The sequence below is a fragment of the Syngnathoides biaculeatus genome, chromosome 16 (assembly GCF_019802595.1).
Source record: "Syngnathoides biaculeatus isolate LvHL_M chromosome 16, ASM1980259v1, whole genome shotgun sequence".
In the NCBI taxonomy this organism is placed as follows: Eukaryota; Metazoa; Chordata; class Actinopteri; order Syngnathiformes; family Syngnathidae; genus Syngnathoides; species Syngnathoides biaculeatus.
In genome coordinates this window covers 4,431,865-4,458,553 of record NC_084655.1, presented here as the reverse complement: position 1 = coordinate 4,458,553, position 26,689 = coordinate 4,431,865, and the positions used below count along the sequence as shown (strand labels likewise).

Genomic DNA, 26,689 nt, shown 5'->3' with positions numbered 1-26,689 from the left:
AAGTAATGGCATTTGAATTTAAAAAGCGCGCAGTCAAAACACAATCTGTTCTACAACAAACAACAGAAGATGATTGCATTCAAACACATTTTTAGATACATTCAAATTCTGTAGCGTTTAAAATATAACAAATCAAGTAGAAGTAGAACAGAAAAATTCAACCCAACGACTCAGGTTTGAGTGGTTAGAGTCATCACTTTTATAGCTTCATGTGCTTGTATCCTGTCAAGATCTATATGACTCTGCACCAGTTACAGCCAACAATATCACGCATAAAGGATAAATTATTCTACTTTTGGCCTTATCAACTTAACAGCAGTGGAGTGATTAGCTTTGCAGCTTCAGAGCAAGGTGTTCCAGCTTCCTTACACTGTCTAAATACATGCACAGGATGTTAGGTTAATTGGAGACTCAAAATTGCCCTGAGGAGTGGCTTTGCATCACCCTTATGATTGACTGTTGATCTCCTCAGTGCGTACACTGCATAAAACAGGAACTGAACAAATATATTGTAGTTATTATGGCGCAATTTTGGTTAGAAAAATATTAATGCCATTCAATAAAAGACAGATATTCATCTCACATTCACTGTGCGTTTGATTAAAATGTCACATATATGTAAGTGTTCAGCTAGCAGGTGACACATTTCAGTCTGATATAATTACAAAGTCCAAATTCCAATTTACCAAATTCATTATTACATCACATACACACATCTGTTGGATAAATAATTTGTGTGAATCAGCCCACTTCTGAATGAAAAATAGTAAATGGGGAAAAAAAATGAACAGTGCAGAACTTAAATAAATTGTATGCGACGTCTTTACTAGGTCAAGTGTTTGGGGGGAAAGGAGCCTAAAATGTTAACTCCAAATTAAAAACTTGTTAAAATAAGAGGATGAACAAAAACCCATTTAATTTGGAATAAATGGGCGGCATGGTGGTGCCCTGTGTAGAGAGTCGACATCAGTGATCTCCTGCCCAATGATAACTGGGATTGGCTCCAGCACTCCCCGACCCTTGTGAGGACAAGCGGCTCAGAAAATGGATGGATGGATAGGAATAACTGACATGAAATGACATTTTGAGTGCACTGAGATTATACCAATCATAATTTTGTTGTGCCATGTTTATATGTGAGAATGAAGGGAGGTGGAGGATGAAAGAGGGACTATATATATATATATATATATATATATATATATATATATATATAAGAATATAATATATATATTATTCTTTTATATTCCTATATATATTATCTCTCTCTCTCGCTCTCTCAAAAAGAACCCAGGAGTCATTAGTCACATCTTTTCTTGCTAGGAAATATTTTAGACGGTCAAGGAGAGCACCACTTTCCTCACTTGGAAATCCTATGAGAAATGCTAGCTGCTTTGTCACACTCATGTGTTAATATTTAAGCCAGAGTGGTCATAACAAGCTAACTGACTGGATGCCCATTAATAGTATGACTCTTATTAAGACACAGAAAGAAAGAGGAGAAATTCTATCCAATTTAGGAATTCAAACCATCCGTCTTTTGCTGTGACTTGTAATATTTTAATTGGTCAGATTTTCCTCTAATTATGTTTCTCTTTCATAAATGTAAGATTGAAAACTTGAGTCAAAATGAAACCTCAGCACCTTTAAAATTGTGATCCAAGAATGACACAAAAGTACAACTCCATACAGAAAGATGATTTTTCTACCTGTTATTTAGAAGCTAAAGTATTAAAGTGTATTTGTGGAAATTGGCCCACTAGTTGTTTATCCTGCAGCTCGTCAGATTTTGGTGGTTCTCGCAGAATTACAATTGACAACCACAGCTCGTTTATGGCAATTATACACAGAGGATGCAGAGAGAGACCATACATGAGACAAAAGCGGAAGATGGGTCACACAACAGAGATGAAGAAGAGATTAAGACTCCTATGTTCTCTCACCAGAAAATGGATTAGCTAGAAAAGAATGGAGAAGGGGCTTGGTACTACATAAAGAAACATGGCAACAGCAAGATAATCTGTGTTGCACCACCACAAAAAACATATTTCAGGATGAATATATTTCAGTGGCAAGAAAAAAGACAGCATACATCCCGCTTACATAAAATGCCAGGACAATGGTCACTTTACACTGAAGGAACTACATCGACTTGATCACTCATTATAGCTGGTCTACATTTACACTCAAATCGCCATTAAATCACCATTAAAAAAATATTATTAAATATAATAATAGAAAATATCTCTCTCACTGTGTGTTTCTAAGCATAGTTAAATGAGTGGGTCTACACAACATTGTGTTGAGTAAGCAGCTCAACTTTCAGACTGAATGATTACAGCTCTCAAATATCCGGTTTCTGCAAACAAATTACACCACAAAAAATAATACAACCCATTTCCGAAATTAGGTGCATACAACTCCAAATGTTAGTTTGTTTTAGTTTTATTTCCAGGACTGTGTATCTGGCGCAGTTCAATATTTCTGCTGGTACCAACATGTGCATATGTATCCGTGTGCGTGTGCATGCGTGTGTGCTGAGGCCAGATAAACGACTATGTGTGTGTGTGTGGTGTGTGTGTGTGCGTGTGTGCGTTTTTGTGTGTGTGTGTATGTGTTTAGGTGGCCACACTCACGCTCATATCCCTGACAAATACAGGACAACCATACAGTACTATACTTTAATAAATGTAATCTCATGACTGCCACCATGGTCCAAAACATAAAATGGGCAGCAGTAGGTTATTATTAAATTCCTAAAATAATGTAATAACTGAGACTGTGAGCGAGAGAGGAGGCGAGAGATGAAGAAACTGAAATAATATCCCTGAACTGTAGAGCGAACCCACAAAAGACCACAGCTGGAATGTTAAACACTTTTCAGATCGATCAGTGAACACAACTTAACTAAACCATTTGTTCAGCCGTGAGAGATGTCAATACACCCATGAGGGTCCACTGTCTCTGTGATTTCCCTCCAATTGTAGAAAGCCATGTGAACACACCAAAACTCTCACCCTCCATATGTTCAAAGGACATTAAAATGGCTCATCCAGCTCTGTAAGAACATTTCCAATTATTCCTCCGAGTACGTTTCCATCACCAAATGTCAAGTATCGAGTGTCATGAGACACCATCAACCCAAGCACAATCAAGGCACACCTGAGCAATAGCATAAGTGTAAAAGGGTTAAGTGGCTGAATTGAAATCAAAATACTAGATTTCGTTATGGTTCCTCTTGGAGAGGGTATGTATGACTGCATATATCTACAGTACTTATAGATGTTCTCATAAATTTACATACCCTTGCAAAATTGGTGAAATATTGTTTTTTTAAATAGGGCTGATAACTGAAAAACAATCATAATTAATTCGTTTTTGGCTGTTTTTCTTAAGGAAATGCTTTTCTGAAATGGTTGACTCTTGAATTTCATTAAATAAAACAAAATTATTTTTACTGCTCTTGCAGGTTTTCTTGAAAGAATTATACCTATAATTCTAAGAAGAAAAAATTCTATTCTATCTATAAATTATGTAGATGCATATATATATTTTACTATTCTATGCAATCAAACACATGAGGACAACTGTCTATTTTGTCATTTACAATTAAAAGTAGGGCTGTGAATGATTTAGCAAAGTAATAACAAATAATCAAAAAAATTACTACATATTTAAATAAAGCACTTAAGTTTAGAATAATTGTTTGACAATAACTAAAAACATAAGTTAAAATTGTGCATTGTAAAAATGCATTTTATATGGTAAGAAGGGTTTTCTTAAATTTAAAATCAACTTCGGGGCTGTGTATTATAGGCAGGTGCACATTATAAATGAGAAATGACAGTACTTCTCAAATCAGAAATCAAGCATGATAATTTCTTCAGCTATTTTTCAAGTTAGTGTAAAGAGTGTTTAATTAAAAAAAAAAAAAATGCTTCCAGTATCTCAACGTTACACATTGTTCCGGGACACATAAAATGTTGTGGTCCTGGCCCTTAAGTTCAACACCTGAGTTCAAGTTCAAACGCTGCCAAGGAATAGTCAACGGGGAGCAGCGGCTGTTGCTGCTGGTCGAGCACCGCTGAAGCATGGTCAAGAGGGGATGGCTGCTTTGGTCGAGCGTAGCCGAGGCATTGAGCACCGCCGAGGCATGGTCAAGTGATGGCAAGTGCGGTTGCTGCTGCTCCTGGTCAATAACCGTTGAGGCAAGGTTGAGAAGTGGCAGCTGCTGTTCAGGCTCCACTGAGGCATGGTTGAGAGGTGGTGGCTGCTGCTGAGGCACTGCCGAGGCATGGGCGAGAGGCAGCTGGAGGTGAGGCACTGTCGCGGCATGGGTGAGAGGCAGCCGAATGTCAAGCACCGAATAGGCATGGGCGAGATGTGACTGTGAGTCCACCACTGCATAGGCAAGGGCGAACAAGGCTTGGTAGAAGTGGATATGAAAAGGGCAGAGTGCACAGGGATTCAGGAAGGTGAGCTTGGAAACAAGGATGGTATAGAACAAGTTGACTCACTGGCCAATTTTGCTTGCCGTGGCTTTGGGCGGAGTGAAGCAGGTTCTGAATGAATGGCCAAAAGAGTGCCCCAGGAAAGGTCGGACGAAAAGGACTTGGGCTTTGCCACATGGATCTTAGAAATGGCGAGAGGGGACACGAATTGACTTGGACTAAAAATAGGCTGTGGTGGCATAGAAACGCTGGCTATGACAACAAGGCAAATACACAAGAAGAAGCTTGTATACTCATGCAATCTAATGCAGTCTCATACAATCAACTTTCTCACCCATTTCTTCATTTTCCATTATTTTTAAATGATCAGTTTCTTCCTTGAGAATCGGAGTGATATACATTCTCTGACTGTTTTTTTAAAAATTGTAGTTTTGATTTATTATAAATACAGGAACCCTTTTTCAGGACAGCTGTAGGTGTTTTGGTAGCATAAACAATAGTTGTAGTTTGTGAGTCAGTGTGACCGTAACATATTTATGTGACTCTGATAGAACATAAATAATGTTTGCCATATGATGCCGATGAAAAAGAAGCTATACAAAACAGTCCTGTTGGCTCTGCCATCAGTTGGTTGGTTGGTTTGGCGACTGCCTGTTTAGTGTACAGGACAGAAAACTACCAAAATAACAGAAACCAAGATGTCCTGTTCTGAGGGCAGAAAGGAAATGTGTTCACTGGTCATAACACAGATTTGGAGCAAATGACTAATATGGTCATCAGAGGACTTGTACATCCCCTTAACGCTCTGAGCAGCACACGTAACCGTGCGAATGACTGAGCAAACCACCAGGCTGGCACTTTTCTGTGGTGTGTTTCTTCAGCCTGTAAGGCACGCTGTGACCCAGATAGCATAAAGGATTTCACGCATTTGGATCCCTCTAAATTAAAGACACTCACTTCGCTTTCTTCTCCTTTTCTTCTCTCTCATGCTCTTTCTCCATCATGGGGGGAACAGAGAAGGGGATGCGTGAGTGGAGGATTGAAATGATGTCGTGGACAGAGAAGAGAAAAGAACAGAACTCTCCTTCCTCCTCCATCCCCTCTTCTTACTAAATCATCAAAAGGAGTTAAAATACCAACAGACATAATGAGGTTGTGGAGTCTACCACTCCCCCACCCCCATTTCTTCATTTCCATGCAGCTTCCCCCCTTTTCTCTTCTTCATGCATTTCCTCTGTCGATGCAAGGTGAAAACTGAAAATTCAAACTATTAATAAGATGTTCAATAATATTTCATCCACAAAATATATTTTAAACAGCAGTTAACATTTCATTGGGGTTTGAATGTTTAAATTCATGTTGTGGATGTCACATACGTCATTGTATTCCACATTACAGTGAAGAAAATAAGTATTTGAACACCCTGCTATATTGCAAGTTCTCCCACTTAGAAATCATGGAGGTGTCTAAAATTTTCATCATAGGTGCATGTCTACTGTGAGAGAGATTATCCAAAAAGAAAAATCCAGAAAACCAGAGAAAACCAATGCTAATATTTGGTACAATAGCCTTTGTTTGCAATTACAGAGGTCAAACGTTTCCTGTTGTTGTTCACCCTGTTTACACACACTGCAGGAGAGATTTTGGCCCCAACCTCATACATGGATCTTCTCTAGATCAGACAGGGTTCTGGGCTGTCAATGAGAAACACAGAGCTTCAGTTCCCTCCAAAGATTTTTCTATTGGGTTTAGCTCTGGAGACTGGCTAGGCCATGCCAGATCCTTGACATGCTTCTTCCGGAGCCACGCCTTGGGTTTCCTGGCTGTGTGCTTTGGGTCATTGTCGTGTTGAAAGACCCAGCCACGACCCATCTTCAATGCTCTGACTGAAGGAAAGAGGTTGTTCCCCAAAATCTCACAATACATGGCCGCGGTCATCCTCTCCTTAATACAGTGTGGTTGTCCTGTCTCATGTGCAGAAAAAACTCCCCCAAAACATGACTCTATCACCCCCATGCTTCACAATAGGGATGGTGTTCTTGGAATGAAACTCGTCATTCGTCTTCCTCCAAGCACAGTTAGTGGAACTATGACCCAAATGTTCCATTTTGGTCTCATATGACCATAAACCTTTTTCCCATGACTCTTTTGTATCATCCAAATGGTCATTGGCAAACTTAAGACCGGCCTTGACATGTGCTGGTTTAAGCTGGGGAACCTTCCATGTCTTGCATGATTTCAAACCATGACATCTTAGTGTATTACCAACAGTCACCTTGGAAACAGTGGTCCTAGCTCTTTTCAGGTCATTGACCAAGTCCTGTCGTGTCGTCCTGAGCTGATTCCTCAACTGTCTAAGGATCACTGAGACCACGCGAGTTGATATCTTGCATGGGGCTCTACTCCGATAGAGATTTCCAGTCTTGTGGAGTTGTACAGTTTTGTCTCTGCTGTCTCTGGACAGCTCTTTGGTCTTGGCCATGTTACAAGTTGAGTCTTACTGATTGTTTGGGGTGGACAGGTGTATTTATGCAGCTAATGACCACACACAAGTGCGTCTGATTCAGGATAATACATGGAGTGGAGGTAGACCTTTATAGGCGGACTAACAGGTCTTTGAGGGTCAGAATTCTAGCTGATGGACAGATATTAAAATACGTATTTTCAAATGTATCACACAATAAACACATAACACATAAAAAAAATCATACATTATGATTTCTGGATTTTTCTTTCTGGATTGTCTCTCTCAGTGGAAATGCACCGACGATGAAAATTTCAGACCTCTCCAAGATTTCTAAGTGGGAGGATTTGCAATATAGCAGGGTGTTCAAATACTTATTTTCTTGACTGTAGCATATGTAGTATATTCATGTACACATACAGTATATACATCCATCAATTTTCTGAGGCGCTCATCCTCACAAGGGTCATGGGAGTGTTGGAGCTAATCCCACCTGTCTTTGGGCACAACCCTGAACTAGTTGCCAGCCAATTATAGGGCACATAGAGACAGACAACAGCTACACCCACAATCGCACCTACGGTCAATTTAGAGTCTCCAATGAATGCATGTTTTTGGGATGTGGGAGGAAACCAGACTGCCAGGAGAAAACCCACACAGGTACGGGGAGAACATGCAAAATCCACACAGGCCGGGCTGGGATTCAACCCGGGTCCTCAGAACTGTGAGGCATGCGTCACCATGGCGTCCTTGCTGAACATGTTAATACTTAGTCAATTAATTATGTTTCACAGGCTAAAATAATGTAAGATTTAAGTTTTGCTGGTCTTGGTTTTCATTTTTCCTCGGATTGATCCAAATAGATTAATAGGATTTTGGTAATTAGCTTGCTTCTATGTTTGTCTGTCTCCTTTGTTTCTATATGAGCTGTCCATTCAGCACCACAGCAATAAACTGCATTACAAAAGTAGGGCAGGTGCAGAAGCTATTTTCTGTGCTCGAAAACCCAAACATTCATTGCTATTCATGTAGAATAACTAGAATTTGTTTCATTTTCTCTGTTCTGTTTTAACAAACTGACACGGTGTAGCAGCTGAAAATCATCGGCCTCACAGTTCTGAAGGCCACGGTTCAATCGCAGCCCTGCCTGTATGGATTTTGCATGTTCTCCCCGTGACTTTGTGGGTTGTCTCTAGGCACCCCAGTTTTCTCCCACATCCCAAAACATGCAACATTAATTGGACACTCTCAATTGCCCCTAGGTGTGATTGTGAGTGTAACTGTTGTCTGTCAACATGTGCCCAGCGATTGGCTGGCAACCAGTTCAGGGTGTACTCTGGCGCCTCCTACCCAATGATGGCTGGGATAGGCTCCAGCACTCCTGCGACCCTTGTGAGGATAAGTGGCTAAGAAAATGGATGGATGGATGTTTTAAAAATATGAATTAATAAATTAGTTGTTGTATTATACCAAATCATTCCAATACTTAAGCTGTAGCGTTGTGATCTGTACCACTGTCTACCTGGCCGTTTCAGCAGTGTGTGGAAATGTATTTTTGAACAAAGAAAAGTGAAGTTAGTTGCCTTTGGCCTACTTCTCTATTCTCTGTCTTCTAATCCCCTCTCTTCATCCTTTCCCCATTGCTCATCTTTTACTCTCTCTCCCGCTCTCTCTCTTTCCATCTTACACTCCATTCAACCATGCAGTGCTAGCGTGTCGTTACATGAACACACCAATTGCCTGTGTATGACTGTTGTCGTGTTGGGAGAGAAATGAGAAAGTGCAATGAAAGGTGAATGTGTGTCAGTGAGTAATATATGATGTGATGTACGGAACAATTTCAATTCTAATTCCACTTGAAAGATAAGCATTTTAAAATACATATTAAACTATGACATGTCTACTCGTATTATTGTGTTACAAGTCCGCATCTTTTTTCCAGCTCATGAGAAATGTTTTGACTTCTGAATTTAGATTTTAAAAACAAGGTTGTAGGTGAGGAGCACAAGACCGGGCTCCACTTATTATTTTTGAAACCCCTGCCCACCACCAGCACAAGATGAGCTCTTAGGTCCACTAACCATAATGTTTTAAGTGTCTCTTGGACATGTTTTAAGACATTGTGCTTTCTAGTTGGCAGCACCTAATCTTTGGAATAGTTTGTCTGAGGTATCTGGACTATGCAGACCCCTAAAAGACCCATCTCATCATTCACATTTTTTGACTCCTCATGTCTGTTTCTACTTGAGTGGTTATAAATTAATCTTCCTTTTAAAAAAGCACATTTATGAATGAAACTGTCACACAATGTGCACAATGTGTTTCGTTATATGATAGATATAGAGTGAAGAAAATAAGTATTTGAAAACCCTGCTATATTGCAAGTTCTCCCACTTAGAAATCATGGAGGGGTCTGAAATTTTCATTGTAGGATCATGTCTACTGTGAGAGAGATTATTTTAAAAGAAAAATCCAAAAATCATAATCTATGACTTTTTAACGATTTATTTGTGTGATACAGCTGCAAATAAGTATTTGAACACCTGAGAAAATCAATGCTAATATTTGGTACAGTAGCCTTTGTTTACAATTACAGAGGTGAAACGTTTCCTGTAGTTGTTCACCAGGTTTGCACACACCGCAGGAGGGATTTTGGCCCACTCCTCCACACAGATCTTCTCTAGATCAGACAGGTTTCTGGACTGTTGCTGAGAAACACGGAGGTTCAGCTCCCTCCAAAGAATTTTTATTAGGTTTAGGTCTGGCGACTGGCTAGGCCACGCCAGAACCTTGATATGCTTCTTATGGAGACACTCTTTGGTTTTCCTGGCTGTGTGCTTCGGGTCATTGTCATGTTGAAAGACCCAGCCACGACCCATCTTCAGTGCTCTGACTGAGGGAAAGAAGTTGTTCCCCAAAATCTCACAATATATCGCTGCGGTTGTCCTCTTCTTAATACAGTGAAGTCGTCATGTCCCATGTGCAGAAAAACACCCCCAAAGCATGACGCTACCACCCCATGCTTCACAGTAGGGATGGTGTTCTTGGTATGGAACTCATCATTCGTCTTCCTCCAAACATGGTTAGTGGAATTATGACCAAAAAATTCAATTTTGGTCTCATCTGACCACAAAACTTTCTCCCATGACTCCTCTGTATCATCCAAATGGTCATTGACAAACTTAAGACGGGCCTTGGCGTGTGCTGGTTTAAGCAGGGAAACCGTCTGTGCCATGCATGATTTCAAACCATGAGGTCTTAGTATATTACCAACAGTCACCTTGGAAACAGTGCTCCCAGCTCTTTTCAGGTCATTAACCGAGTCCTGTCGTGTCGTCCTGGGCTGAATCATCACCTTTCTAAGGATCATTGAGACTCCGTGATGTGATATCTTGCATGGGGCTCCACTCCGATTGAGATTGACCGTCACGTTTATCTTCTTCTATTTTCTAATGATTGCTCAAAAAGTGGACCTTTATTCACCAAGCTGCTTGGCAATTTCTCCGTAGCCCTTTCCAGCCATGTGAAGCTGTATAATTTTGTGTCTGGTGTCTTTGGACCACTCTTTGGTCTTGGCCATGTTACAAGTTTGAGTCTTACTGAATGTATGGGGTGGACAGGTGTCTTTATGCACCGAACGACCTCACACAGATGCGTCTGATTCAGGATAATACATGGATCGGAGGTGGACTTTTTCAAGATGCACTAACAGATTTTTGAGGATAAGAATTCTAACGGATAGACAGGTGTTCAAATACTTATGTGCAGCTGTATCACACAAATAGTTTCTTTCTTTCGGCTTGTCCCTTTCGGGGTCACCACAGCGTGTCATCTCAGATGAACGCACATATGTTTGGCACAATTTTTACCCCGGATGCCCTTCCTGACGCAACCCTTCTCAGGGAGTGGAGGCCCCAGTGGGATACGAACCCACAACCCCTGGTTTATCAAACCAGTGCTCTAACCACTGAGCTACAGGGCCTCATGCTGTATCACACAAATAACTTGTTAAAATCATTGTGATTTCTAGATTTTTCTTTTTAAACTATCTCTCTCACAGTGGACATGAACCTACGATGAAAATTTCAGACCCCTCCATGATTTCTCGGTGGGAGAACTTCCAATATAGCAGGGTGTTCAAATACTCATTTTCTTCAATATATATATATTATATATATATATATATATATATATATATATATATATATTATACTGAGGCCAATCTTCTAACACAGGTTACAAATTGTGCATATTTTAAATATATATAGTGACTAATTTGGTCCCCTCTGTTGCCATATCTCTGAATTGTGCAGCATGAAATTAACAAACAATAAATAAAAATAAAAAAAATGAAAAAAACAAGGCGGGTACAGGTGTCCAGTCATTTGAGGGAGAACCAAACATTTCCGCAAGTTGAGAGCAGGCAGACAATGGGTTTTATTGTTTTTTCTTTGAACCAATCTGTGGGGACCCTTGGTCTGATTGGTTGTGTGCATCTCTCATGTATAAGTGTGTGTGTTTGTGTGTGTGTTTGAAATGCGGGCACTTACGTACACGTACAAATTTTCTGACGGTGAAACAGCTGCTGCACAGTTAATGGAATTAATGGAACTAGTTCCGAAGACTAACGCCACTGTGGCGATGTCTGAACAATTTGCATTCAATCCAGATGAAATTATGTCATTTTTTTCTGAAGTCGAAACAAAGACAACAGAATTTAAAACCTCAAAGGGACAAATCCACTTTAGACACAACCATCCCAACCAACTGTTCAATATCTTTACCTGGGAACAAAAGACAAGGTAGGACATCTCCCGTTTCCTATCAATTTGCAATCATGGTACACTTTGCCCAACAATGCAAATATAAATGTGAATTTGGCCCACATATGCTCACATTATAGGTATTATAGTGTAACTATTGTAAATTAATGTAGCTATTAAACAAATTGACAAAGCTGTCATCAAAGTCTTTTATAAAGTAGTAAACACCTTAACATGTTGCTTTGATCTTCTAGAGTTATCATTAATGTTGATAAACAGAACTTTTCACTTTTTCTGAATCAACTGAATTACCCATTATGGCATTAATTAATAATATTTATTCTCTGTGCCAGATATTATATGCAGTATTTGTTGAAGTATAATTTTTGTAAACTGGGCCTGAGTGTGTTTTACTTATATTTTTTCATCTAAGATATGTTTTTGTTCTTCTACTTTCCAATGTCAATGTTCATTTCTTTGAATTAAAAAATAATTATTTCAAAGAATATACTTAAATTATTACTTATAATAATTATATAAGTGGCATAAAAAACATCAATGATGCCATGGTTTGTCTTGATAGTTTTTGAGATATCACCCTGAAAAATCTGGACAGGCCTAAACATGTATTATACTGAGCGATAACCAGACCAATGGGTTACACAAAAATATTGTACAAACAGGATACAAAAGTAGAGTTACACCTGTAACAATTTTCTGCAATCTGGTGATACCGTGAAGCAAGAAATATCATATAGTGTTGGATTACTGAATCTGTATTCAGTGATGGCAAATTGCAGGGACACATTGTTATTGTTGTTTGTCTGACATCTGCATCCAAGGACTCACGTAGCGTCTCAAGTGTAAAAGATTTCTTTGGTGTGTGTATGCACATATATATATATATATATATATATATATATAATATATATATATATATATATATATATATATATACATACATCCATTTTCTTTGCCGATTATCCTCACAGGGCTCGGAGGGAGTGCTGGAGCCTATCTCAGTTGTCAACGGACAGGAGGCAGGGTACACCTTGAACTGGTTGCCAGCCAATCACAGTGCACAGAGAGACAAACAGCCGCACTCACAATCACACCTAGGGGCAATTTAGAGTGTCCAATTAATGTTGCATGTTTTTTGGATGTGGGAAGAAACGGCAGTACCCGGAGAATATGCCCTTGCAGGCTTGGGGAGAAAATGCAAACTCAACTCGGACAAAGTCGGATTTTTAATCTGGGTCATGCAGCGAACCAGTCCACCACTATATGTGTGTGTAAAGGCTAATGCAGGGCAGGTCTTCTTTAACTTCAAACATTATTTCAAATTGCTTTGAATAAACTACAAACAAACGTGTGCATTATAAACACAGCTGAATATCCATACTGTAGTGTTCAGTATAAAAATATGTTCGCTATATAAATGTATGATACCTCTGCTCTCTAAAAAGTGTGAGAACGTGGGGAAAAAAACTATTTAGTGTGTGGCATGGAGGAAAATATGGTCAGCCCAAACCTCAGTTTATATCAAACCTTGTGCATATTACTGCTCCTTCTATTATCTCTACTTCTATATCACAATCACACTCAAACACATCCACGCACGCACACACACACACCACACACACACACACAAATTGCAATACACAGTCCTTTTCAGTTTAACATTTCATTCTTTTCAAAGGATGTGACAATGAAGCAAGGAGGATTGTGATACATAATATTATGGATAGCATCCCTTTGCCCTGCTCTATATGCAAATATTTGACTAGACACAAACAATTTAAGATTCAATGTTATCTATAATTTCTGAAGCTGCACAGGCTCCTGATGATTATGAACAAAATTCAATAAATCTTCTGTAAAGTCTCAGTTTCTTGGTGGGGAAAAAATATAATTTCAAGCAATTTCATCTTATTGTTTCCAGAAAATAACCCCCCTGCTTATTATTCCTTACATTTAACGCTCCACTGCAATTCCGGTCTGGCATCGTATATGGCAGACGAGGCATTGTATAGTGTAATTCTTTAATCTGATGCCAGCAAATGTAATTTAGAGCAAACGTGGATTGAAAGAGGTTTTAAGGCTTGTCAAGAAACAAGCAGACAACATTAACCTATTTTAAAAAATAATGAATGTGAACAGCAAAATAAAATGCTCTGTAACAGGAGCTGTAAAAATTTTTGTTGAGATGTTGTTATATTGTCTTCTGAATTCTGGAGTTAGCCAAGAAAAAAGAAAAAATATAAATATGAAGACTTCAGACACAAAAGCAGAAATATTCATTTTTCAAAAATGGACATATCTGCTTTTGCATCTGAACTCTTCATATATTCGATAAAATTTCCTTGAGTTTCTGTGTAGTACTAGTTGTGTAGTACTAGGATTTTGAAAGGCTGGTAATTTCGGCCGACTATCTTGATTTTATAAAACACTGAACAGAACCCACAAGCAATCATTTTTCACATCAATCTGTACAGAGGGTCCTGTTTTGGACAAATAAAGATTCATAGTAAAATATATTTTGTCATTTTATAAATAGTACCTTTGTTATAAAAACAGAAACAAGAGAAACAAACTGGCAGGTCTTATGAGAAACAGGATGAAACCCCTCCAAAGCAACAGAGTTTTAAAGGCATATTTCAATGCCTTCAGCCAGACAAGTTTGAAATGGACAGACTCAGTCCGAGTCCGAGTCTGTTTGCGCACCAACGGTTCATTCGCTTTTGGACATGAGGTATCACTTACTGCTGTTGCAATCTTAACCGATACATTATAACATATAGCAAACCTCATTATATAAAGTTACATTTTAAAATACAGTATGCTTAAACTGCTTGCAGGTAGCAATACAATTTCTAAAATTAATTGCTACTCTGGTTTACTTCCACATCCCAATAACATGCATAGTAGAGGAATTGAAGACACTAAATTTGCTGGTGGTTTATATTTGCCTTGTGATTGGCTGGCAACCAGTTCAGGATACCCCGTCTCGTGCCCCAAGACTGTTGTGAGGAGAATTTTGCAGTTTACACAATAGTTAGATCTATTTATACTGACATTGCTACAAGTGAAGCATTTTAAATTTAGCTCCACACTGAGTTTCTTTTCGCATGACTTGACAGCTAGGCTGGGGTAATGCCACAAACGTAAAGGCTCCTTCACACAATGACGTTCTGGTCAACGTTCTCTGAATATTTCAATCGTTCTATTTTTCAGCGTTCTCAAATGAGGATGACACATCTGGCGTGTGATTACCGTGTGTCTAACTCATGACTAACATGTATCTAACGCACGAGAAGTGTGTAACAGCGACCAAATAAGATACCCCTAAAAACCATTAGCGTGTGCTAACATGTCACTGGCGCGCGACGAGCGATTTGTCAACGTTAGAAGAGCGTGTTGAGCGTGTGACTAACGGGTGAAAAACGACAGAATAGCATTTTGCTGGTATGTAATTTTTACTGTGGAACGGGAACGAAAACATTGGAAATTTCATAGTCACTTCAGTTGTTCTCGTGAGTTTGAACAGTCAGCATCATGCCGCCTAGATGAAAAAAAGGTGGGGTGCGGATTTCAGCAACTAGCGCTGCAAGTAAGAATGCAAAGCCTCTTTCACTAGCAATGTCTTTTGAGGAAAAAGAACACCAGGAGGAAGAGCACGTCCGAGAAGTAACGCACCATGTGACACCCCCTGCAGACCCTACACCATGAAAACCCCAGTGATGACAGTCCGACGGTAACAAACAATAAGTAACAACCAAGTAACGCTAGAGTAACGACTGACTAACGATAGGCAAACGCGTGCAACGCTCGGCGAACGTTAGTAAAATGTTCCACGAATGTTCTTGAACGTTCTGCAGTGTTTAAAATTAAACGTTGATGAACGCTGGTCTCAGTGAGAACTTTTGTGCATGTTCAAAAAATTTTCGGAACCGGCATTCTCCGCCGATTCCCAGCGATCATTGACGTTCACTAGCGTTCAAACAACTCTCTTCTGGCGCTATCCCGGCAACCATGGGCGACTACAAACGTTTCCTCAAACGCTATAGAACGCTGACCAGAGCGTCATGGTGTGACGGAGCCTTATGTGGTTGGATTTTTGTGCAACTGTAATGCTCGCCGTTCGCAATTTGGCAGATCTATCTGCGGCAAGAGGCAGCACGGTGACTCAGCTGGAAAGTGTTGGCCTCACAGTACCAAGGTCCCGGGATAAATCTTGGACCTGCCTGTGTGGAGTAGACAGGTTGCGCATTTCAATTTAGACATACTTTCTGCCACCAAATTATCACTCGGCTGGCACATCTCCAAGGACACCCCCTTGCTGCTCTGGAACGCCCACCTTGGCGCAGATGCATCCATCCATCCATCCATCCATCCATCCATCCATCCATCCATCCATCCATCCATCCATCCATCCATTTTCTTAGCCGCTGATCTTTGCAAGGGTTGTGAGGAGTGCTGGAGCCTATCCCAGCTGTCAATGGGCAGGATGTGGTGCACACCCTGAACTGGTTGCCAGCCAATCGCAGGGCATATTGAGACAAACAGCCACACTCACAATCACACCTACGGAAAAATTAGAGTACCCAATTAATGTTGCATGTTTTTGGGATGTGAGAGGAAACCGGACTCCCCGAAGAAAACCCACACAGGCATTGGGAGGACATGCAAACACCACATGGGCAGGGCCAGGATTGAACCCTGGTCTTCAGAAATGTAATCTAACATCTAAATTAAGAACTAATAATGTACTTGTAATTTTTTTCTCTGAAAACCAGCACATTTAAAATTAATTAATATTTTGTCAAAGCATGAGTGACAAATACTTTTTCTACTACTACTAAACAAAAAAAAATGGTAATTACCAATGCTGTTAATTTAGGAAAGTTGTGGCATTGACCTCACATTGAATGGTAGTCGAATAAATGTATTAAGGACTCTAACGTTTGACCTGCATGCAAAAACCAAACACAGGTAGGAATATGACTTTTATCTACCGGCATCACCGTTTTCAGAGTCTTTTTTTTCTATTATAGAAACAAAGTAAATGGGGGTGTGGCTTGAAGTGGAAATATGTTTTACTCGTTGTGTAGCATTTAATGGAATATGTGGGAGAACATGTTAACTACCATTACGTTAAGAAGTCCAAAACAATATGAAGGGGCTCACCAGGTAATAGGACAGCGATCCTCTGGAAAAAAAAAAAAAAAAGGGGGATGTGTGCATTTTCTCAAATGTGTTGTCTGAACTGCTATGCCACATCTCTGATCAAACCTGTACACCTCCAGGGAGGGCTGGGATTGAACCCGGGTCCTCAGAACTGTGAGGCCAAAATTCCAGCTACGCCACCGTGCCACCCTAATATTCAGTAATTAATCAAATTTCTATCAAAATCACAGTAATGACCCCATTACTTGAATATTACAGGATACAACTATGTGCTTAATGGTGCTTATGTGTCATGCAATATTGATGTTACCCCTAAAAGAGAGCCAGATCCACATTATTTGATTCAAGTCAGCAAAAATGGTTTTGGGATTGGAACTGACTTATTGGCTCAAAAGAGAGTGTGATGAATGTTAAACAGTATGGCGCCATCTATTGGGACTCATTATAGCATATGATTGATTTGTGGCCTTTGTCATGCTGAGCCCCTCTAGTAGCAAATCACAGTTACGAACGTTTGCATTCCACAAACAGCATACTTAATTTAATTTATGCTGTTTGTGGAATGCCTCATTTTACACGTTGCATTTACAAATACACTAAGCTTGACCAAATTAAAAAAATGAACAAAAAAAAATGCTCTTGACAACATGTTTCAAGCTCTAAAAAATGTTATTGTAATTATTTCTCCAGTAATTTGGTCACTGGAGATAATGAATTTACAAACATTTCTGTCTATCAGCAATAATAAACCATTTGCGATAGTTCCAGCTTTCCTTTTACTTGTCTCATGATACCGTCCTAGACTGAAAAGGTTCAACTTGATCATTTGAGAAAACTAAAGACTACAAATTAAAATCAATTATATGTGCGCTATAAACATGTAAAAATACCTTTGGCTTATCTCTAATAACACACTCAAACAGTGAGGATGTTGAGATTTTTTTTACAAAATAAGATTCGACCAAACTCCACTTGCAAACTACAGGAGATGAAGACTACTTGGTCTTTGCATAGTTGTAACAGTAATGCAAGTAATGCTTCTCATTATCTTTACAATGCTAAGCATAACTCATTTTTACTGTTATTTGTGTTTGTTTCGGTTATTTTCCTCAGTGAAAGCCATGCACACAGTAAATCCGTTCTATTCTACTTTTCACGTCCAACAGCGGGAGAGAGCAGCACACATACAATTCGCACACTCACCTGCTGTAAATACATAAAGGTGAGGGCGGCGCAGGACAACTGGGGACAGGCATCCACGTTGGGTAACGCCACACATGTTCCTCCGGGATGCTGCATGTTCCTTCCTCAAGATGAACACAACGCAACCCCCTTGGCCCCAACAACACACAAACCGTGATCTCAACAGCAAAGGGGAGGGGGGGGGGGAATTATGAAGAGTGGGGAAAGAAACAAGAGCAAAAGAAAAGCTGCAGTGATTTATAGAGAGTGAGCTGAACGATGGAGCTTCAAGGGAAGCTGCAGCCAGTCCCATACGGTGGAGTACCAAGTGTTTTCTGCTCACAAGAAGGCGGGACGAGTGCTGTGAGAGAGAGAAAGAGTGTAAGAGAAAGAGAGAGAGAGATAAAAAGAGAGAGAGAGAGCCCATACTGTACTGCAGTGTAACGGTGTGTGAGAGCCTCGTTGTGAGTCTGATTCAGTGTGTGTGTGTGTGTGTGTGGTGTGTGTGTGTGTGAGAGAGAGAGAGAGAGAGAGAGAGAGAGAGAGAGAGAGAGAGAAGAGAGAGAGAGAGAGAGAGAGAGAGAGAGAGAGAGAGAGAGAGAGCGTGCGAGTGTTTGCAACCCACAGTCAATGTGACTGGGACTGCTGAAGCATAAGAGAGGCAGAAAATTGTTAATGTGTAGTGTGTTTGCAAATGTGTGTGCAGACGTGTCTGTGTATATGAATGTACTGTATGTGACAGACTGTTCAGCTGTGTGGATTTGTTGCTGCAAAAAAATAATACTGTTTTTTCCCTTATTCGCTTGATGAATTGAAGTTTTTTGATGTTACTGGAGGCGATCAAGGATACTGACTGTAGCTCTTATAAGTCGAATTTTTTCTGTAACACACTCACCCCCCCTTTTTTTTTGTTTTTGTTTACAGCCTTCAGTCTGAAAAACAAAGTAATAAAGTTAAGAATGAAGTAAATATGGATTTGGAGGACACCAATAACAGGTAAATATCTATAAAATCTAAAATATCTATAAAACATCTGCACAAACATCCGTACATCTGCGTGTCATCTTTTTCCATCTAAGCCTATCTCGTACATCTTCTTCTCTAACACCCACTGTCCTAATGTCATCCCTCACAACATCCATCAACCTTTTCTTTGGTCTTCCGTAACGGAACAAGCTGAAAGGAAAAGAAGAAGACATCTGTTGTTTCTTGTGCAATTTTTGTCAGCTGCCTATTGTCCATCCATCCATTTCTGAGCCGCTTATCCTCACGAGAGTCTCTGGAGAGCTGGGGCCTATCCCAGCTGTCATCAGGTAGGAGGGGTGGTACACCCATATCTGGTTGCCAGCCAATCGCAGAGCACATGGAGACAGACAACAGTCACAATCACAATCACAATCACAATCACACCCATGGGCAATTTAGAGTCTCCAATGAATCCATGCTTTTGGGATGTGGGAGGAAACCAGAGTGCCTGAAGAAAACCCATCCAAGTACTGGGAGAACATGTAAACTTCACACAGGTGTGGCCGGAATTTGAACCACAGTCCTCAGAACTGTGAGACCAACACTTCTTCTTCTTCTTCTTGTTATCATTATTATTATTATTACATTTTAAAAATACTTTGAGATTCATTTTATGTATGAAAAACCCTGATACAGTAATGTTAAAAATAATACCAGTCAAATGTGACGAACCAGATGAGTCCATGTTTTCAATATATTTTTTCATTGGAACATGTCAAACATGCTACTAATAGGTGCAGAATATTCTCAGAAAATCAACAAGATCCACCATTCAAAATATACACACTCTGCAAGGCTCTGCAATTGGGCAATTAGTTGAAAAGGGAGAGTTAAAAAAATAACAGCCTGCCATTGACTTTACAAACTCAGAACTATAATGTACATTTTGTTTCTAGGATTTACCAATCATTTGAATCACTAAACTAATATTTAGTTGTATACCCACAAGTGTTTTTTCTTTTTAACTTTTTCACATCTGTGTTGTATGGAGTCAACCAATGTTTGGCACGTTTCAGCTGTTATTCCACTCCGAGATTCCTGAATAACATTCCACATTTCCTTTACATTTCTTGGTTTTGCTTCAGAAACAGCATTTTTGATCTCACCAGACAATTTCTCGATTGGATTAAGGTCCGGGGATTGGGCTGGCCATACCATGACATTAACATTTTTGGTTTGGAAACGAGACTTTGCTTGTTTACTTGTGTGTTTGGGGTCATTGTTTTGCTGAAACACACATTTCAGGGGCATGTACTCTTCACCATAAGGCTTGAGTCACCATGATACACTGTCTTCACTGAATTCACAGTTTGAGGGTTGTCTCACAAACTGTCTGGGGCTCCTGGGCCAAGAAAGAAAAAGAACATTTTACTCTCATCAGTCCACAAAATGTTCCTCCATTTCTCTATAGGCCACTTGATGTGTTCTTTGGCAAATTGTAGCCCCTTCTGCACACACTTTGATTTATTTTTTTAACAGAGGAACTTTACGGGGTGTTCTTGTAAATAGATTAGCTTCACACAGATGTCTTCTCACTGTCACAGTAGTTACAGGTCACTCCATCTCCATCATCATCTTGGGACTGATCATTGGCTGAGCCTTTGCCATTCTGATTATTCTGCGATCCATTTTGGTGGTCGTCTTCCGTTTTCTCCCACGTGTCTCTGGTTTTGCTGTCGATTATAACGCATCAGAGATCATTTTTTTCCACCTCTTTATAAGGTTTCCCCTCTCCAATTAACCCTTTAATCAAAGTATTTTGTTCTTCTGAATAATGTGTTGAATAACCCATTTTTCCTTGGTTTTCAAAGAGAAATACATCTTAAACAAGTGCTGGCTTCATTCTTAAATAGGGGCCACCTGATTCACACCTGTTTTTCACAAAAGAAAGAAAAGACCTCACTGATTGAATGCCACATTGCAATTTTTTTTAACACACCCCTTTCAAAAAATTGCCCAATTGCAAAGAATTAAGAGTGTGTAAATCATAGTGGGTCTTGTTGGTTTTCGGAGAATCTACTGCGCCTACTGGTAACTTGCTTGACATGTACCAATAAAAAAAATATACTGAAAATGGGGATTAATCTGGTTAGCCGCATTGGACTACTATTATTTTGAACACTACTGAAGATAAATCATCCCATTGGCACACAAACTGTCATGGTTGGGTACATGAGGTCCGCCTGCTAGTTCTGTACTAAATGGGTACCTTAAAGAATACCTGCTCACATTATGTGTTGCTACATCAGCCAAGAGGTGTGAAAATGCTCCACTCACGGACAGTTTGTTGCACTTAAGCATCATTCTATTCATGGCTGCTGGGTTCCAGGACACAAGATTGTCATTCTGCCACATTTAAAAGGAATGAGAAAAGCCACTTTAATTGGAAATAATTGAAACCCATTGCATTACCTCCCTCTTCTAAAAACACCATCTTGTACTCGTCTGAAATTACCAAAACCCTGTCTAATCAGCCACCATGCATATTTAAACCGCCTACAGAGACAAATTTACTCTAGACATGAAAATGGAGCCCATTGTGTTTTTGACGAAACAATTTGCAAAATATTAAATTAATCAAAGGTGAAAGTTGAAGGTAGAGGGTCCTCTATAATCGCACTAGAAACCAGCTGACTAAAGAAATTAACATTGCAAAGAGGTACTATGCAGTTAAACAGGAAAAACCTCACGGCGCCAATGTCTCCAAATCATTTCGGCACAGATTAAAATTACTCACTACCTACAAGTGACATTCTCCCCCGGAAGAAAATGAGTAACCTAGCCAACGACCTAAATAGCTTTTATGGCAGATTTGAAATAGACACTTCCATACCACGCACCCACCAAGCCACACACACCACAAGGCGCACCACCTTCCACTCCACCGTTTAACATCCATGAAACCGACGTAAGACAGTTCTTCAGACAACAAAAGATCAACAAAGTGCCGGGCCCAGACCTTGTTTCCCCATCCTGCCTCAAGTCTGTGCAGACCAACTTGCTCCTGTCTTCACAAAGATCTTCAACAGGTCTCTACAACTGTGTGAAGTACCAGCCTGCTTCAAATGCTCCACCATTATACTGGTCCCCTAAAAAGCTGCAGTCTCAAGTCTTAATGATTACAGGCCTGTTGTCTTGACATCTGTGGTCATGAAGTCCTTTGAACGCCTTGTGCTGGACCACCTCAAGAGCGTCACAGATCCACAACTGGACTCACTGCCTGCCAAGCTAACAGGTCTGCGGATGATGCCGCCCACATGGGTCTGCATTTCATCCTTGAATATCTTGATGGCGTGGGTACTCCTTCTTTCGTGTCCAACCTGGTGTACATCTCGACATATGCCTCTTGTTTAGCCTTTGCCACCTCTACCTTTTCCCTACGTCGCATCTCAATGTACTCCTTTCGTCTCTCCTCAGTCCTCTCAGTGTCCCACTTCTTCTTTGCTAATTTATTTCTTTGTATGACTTCCTGTATTTTGGGGTTCCACCACCAAGTCTCCTTCTCCTTTTCCTTACCAGAAGACACACCAAGCACTTCCTGCCTGTCTCTTTGATCACCTTGGCTGTAGTAGTCCAGTCTTTCGGGAGCCTCTTCCATTCATCAAGAGCCTGTCTCACCTCTTTCCGAAAGGCCGTACAACATTCTTCCTTTTTCAGCTTCCAACACATGGTTCTCTGCTCTACCTTTGTCTTCTTAATCTTCCTACCCACCACCAGAGTCATCCTACCCACCACTATCCTATGCTGTCGACCTACACTCTCCCCTACCACTACTTTACAATTAGTAACCTCCAACAGATTACATCGTCTGCACAAAATATAATCCACCTCCATGCTTCTATCTCCGCTCTTGTAGGTCACTCTATGTTCCTGCCTCTTTTGGAAGTAAGTGTTCACTACAGCCATCTCCATCCTTTTTGCAAAGTCAACCACCATCTGTCCCTTAAAGTTCCTTCCTGCCGTACTTACCCATCACTTCTTCATCGCCCCTGTTTCCTTCACCAACATGTCCATTACAATCTGCACCAATCACAATTTATTCTCTGCCTGGGATGCTCAGAACTACTTCACCTAGTTCCTTCCAGAATTTCTCTTTCAACTCTAAGTCACATCCTACCTGTGGGGCATAGCCGCTAAACACATTATACATCATACCCTCAATTTCAAATTTTAGTCGCATCACTTGATCTGATACTCTTTTCACCTCCAAGACATTCTTAGCCAGCTCTTCCTTTAAAATAACCCCGACTCCATTTCTCTTAATTATTATTCTTATTCTTGGAACTGACCTGCTCCCGAGACACGCCCACGTGACAGTTTCGACTGACTCTCTGCCTACTCTCGTTCACGTTGCCATGGAAACGACCCGCCCCCTCGCCAAGTGCACGTCGCAGTGGGAACGGACTCGCCACTTCGCCAAGCGCACGTGGCTATGCAAACTGACCCGCCTCCTCGCCATTCCCACGTCGAGGTTTTGGCTGTTCCGAGCAGAGTTAACGCGGCAGTCGGAACTGACCCGCTCCCGAGACAGGCCCACGTGTCAGTTTCGACTGACTCTCTGCCGACTCTCGTTCACGTTGCCCTGGAAACGGATCCGCCACCGCGCCACACCCACGTTGCTGTTTCAACGGATGCACTGCAAGCTCACGTGGCAGTGGGGACCAACCCGATGCCGCCTCACGTTGCTGTCCAGGAGGTGGCGACGTCTCCACAGCTGCTTCTCCTCCGTGCTCTGGAATACCAGTGGCGACCGGCCCGCGGACACTCCACACTCCTGCTCTGTCGGCGACCGGCCCGCGGTCGCTCCCCGTTCCTGCTCTGTCGGCTACAGGCACACCCATGCGTTCCCGTCCAGGAGGTGACGATGGTGACACTGACGCTGCCTTCTCACGTTCCTGTCCAGGAGGTGGCGACAGTTCCCCAGCCGCCTCACGATCCCGTCCAGGAGGAGGTGGCGATGGCGATGGTGGCGCCGCCTTCTCACGTTGCTGTCCAGGAGGTGGTGATGGTGTCGCCGCCTTCTCACGTTGCTGTCCAGGAGGAGGCAATGGTGTCGCCGCCTTCTCACGTTGCTGTCCAGGAGGAGGCGATGGTGTCGCCGCCTTCTCACGTTGCTGTCCAGGAGGAGGCGATGGTGTCGCCGCCTTCTCACGTTGCTGTCCAGGAGGAGGCGATGGTGTCGCCGCCTTCTCACATTGCTGTCCAGGAGGAGCTGGGGAGTTCTGCGGAGCCACCCTGGAGCTGGAGAGACTTTGGGATGGCGGTCATGGCTCTGGTCTTTCTCTCCATCATCCTATCTGCTCCAGATGGCTCCCTGCCGCTTCATGACCTGGCCTCGTTGGTGACCAATCCACGGCTGCCTACTGACCAAGCCTCGGTGGCGACCAGTCCCTGGTCGTCTTGCAACCACGGCGTGGGAGATTCTCGTCCGGAGCAGTGGCCTGCCTCGTTCTGGTTCCTGCTTCGCCGTTTGGTTCCTCACAGAGGTCGTCCGCCCGAATCACCCCTTGGGGACCCTGGTGCTTGGCGTCCGGGCCGTCCTCGTGACCTGTCCACCCGGACGCCTTGTGTTTGGTGGCCTGGATGGCCACCAGACTGGGGTTCGGGGGGGGGGGGGGTGCGTGCCCTCCTCCGGACACCCTTTCCGCCCACCCCTGCCTGTGTTAATTATTGTCTGTTTTTTTCGTTTAGGCACGTCTGGGAGCCGTGCCTTTGAGGGGGGTACTGTCATGATCCTGCCGCTCCAGCACGAGCTGTGCGGGTGCCCGCATGGGTGCGCTGATTGGGAGGGCACACCTGCGACTCATGCAGCCTGATTGTGCTGTGGATTTATATGACCGCGATGACAACTGGCCGGCGCCAGTTCGTTTGATCTTCATGTCCCGTTCGTGTGCTCCGGTATCCCTGATCGAACCTGTGTGTACTGAGCTTCGTCCGTTCTCCAACCAACCTACTTCTGCCTGCTTTGATTGTTCTCCTGTGTACCGACTCCTGCCTGTCCGCTCACCTGCTCTCTTCGCCCGACGTCCCAACTACCGCTGCTGCACCGGACTGCCTGCTCGATCCCCTACCTCTGGATATAATAAACGTGTCTCCTTGAACTACCTTCCATCTTCCGAGTCCTGCATTTGGGTCCTACTCTTGTTCCGATGGGACGTGACATTATCCTCACAAGGGTCATGGGAATGCTGGAGCCTATACCAGCTGTCAAGGGGGAGGAGGCAGGGTATATCCAGAACTGTTTGACAGCCAGTTCCAGGGCACATTGAGATAAACAGCTGCACTCACAATCACACCTGGGGGCAATTTAGAGTGTCCAATTAATGTTTTTGGGATGTGGGAGGAAACTGGAGTGCCCGGAGAAAACACACGCAGGCACGGGGAGAACATGCAAACTCCACAGAGGGAGGGCTGGGATTGAACCCTTGTCCTCAACACTGTGAGACCAATGCTTTCCAGCTGGTCCACCGTGCCACCCCAATCAGTGTTAGTATTAGTAATGTATACTGTAGACCAGTGATTTCTAACCTTTATAGAGTAAAGACATATATTCTACAATTGAAAAATCCCATGGGACACCAACAAAAGTAAATGTCACCAAAAATGGATAGATTAATTACTGCTTCCTGGTACCTTCTGTATTACTTCCTGCCATCTAATTGAAGATGATTTTTTTGTTCTGTCTGTCATTGTGCCTCACTGGCATAAATAGATGAATAAAGATACATTATTTCTTGGAAAAAAATGTTTTTTTAGCAATTACATAAAATTGGATAACTTCCCACGGCACACCTGAAGAGCGCTCATGGCACACTCATGTACCCCGGCACACTGTTTGGGAATCACTCTGTATAAGCTTAAAAAAATATCGGGCGTTTACATACTCTTCATGGCTCTAAATGAAGAAAACAGCATCTTGCACATCTGTGACTCTTATCAGGAATAGTTCCTATTAACTGAATGTCTGTTGTTCTTTATTCTCGTTAGTTTGGTTGTTCTTTGTTCTGAATGTCATACCAGGGCGGGACCGACTGCCGGAGACAATTTCAAAGTGTGTTGTTACATGGCCATTAAAGCTGATTCTGATTCCTACACTACAAACTTCTGCTCAGTTTTACTAAACTGAAGTACTCCATGTGCACAAGTTAAACTCAATCCGATACAGTACTTGACATACTTTCTCATTTCAGCTAGGCTGAACTCCTTTACCCTTCAAAATGTGTTTGTGAATTTCTTTCATTACATTGTACAGCATCCATCGAGTTTCTATATCGCTTATCCTGTCAGGGTCCCGGGCAGCCAGAAACTATCCGACTTGACTTTGGATAAAAGACAGAGGACGTTGTGCATCATGTTTTCTTCTATTTCATGACATTTGTTTAGTGATTCTTTGAAAGCAGTGCATGTGAAGGAGCACTTGAATTTATGTTTCTGGGCGGTTCAAAGCCTAATGGTGAAATGTAAGTGCATGTAGGAGAGTGAGTGTGAGACGTGAAAGGAAATGTGGGTATATCATGACATGAAGCACAAACACTGCAAGTGCATTCACTCAGCAACTGTAGGCAAGTAGCTACCTTTTTATTCATTTGTTCAACTGAGGACAAGCTCCTTTTTTT

General features: G+C 41.7%; 1 protein-coding gene across 2 annotated transcripts in view; it reads right to left on the bottom strand.

Annotated features, from left to right (window-relative positions):
- The window catches only part of rbfox1 (RNA binding fox-1 homolog 1), a 184,961-nt gene extending 166,797 nt beyond the window's left edge, over window positions 1–18,164 (bottom strand). For both annotated transcript variants that reach the window (XM_061847146.1, XM_061847148.1), the window contains exon 1: window positions 18,069–18,164. In XM_061847146.1, the coding sequence (XP_061703130.1) occupies window positions 18,069–18,164 (96 nt within the window). The remainder of the gene's footprint in view (window positions 1–18,068) is intronic.
- Between the last annotated feature and the right edge of the window lie 8,525 nt (window positions 18,165–26,689).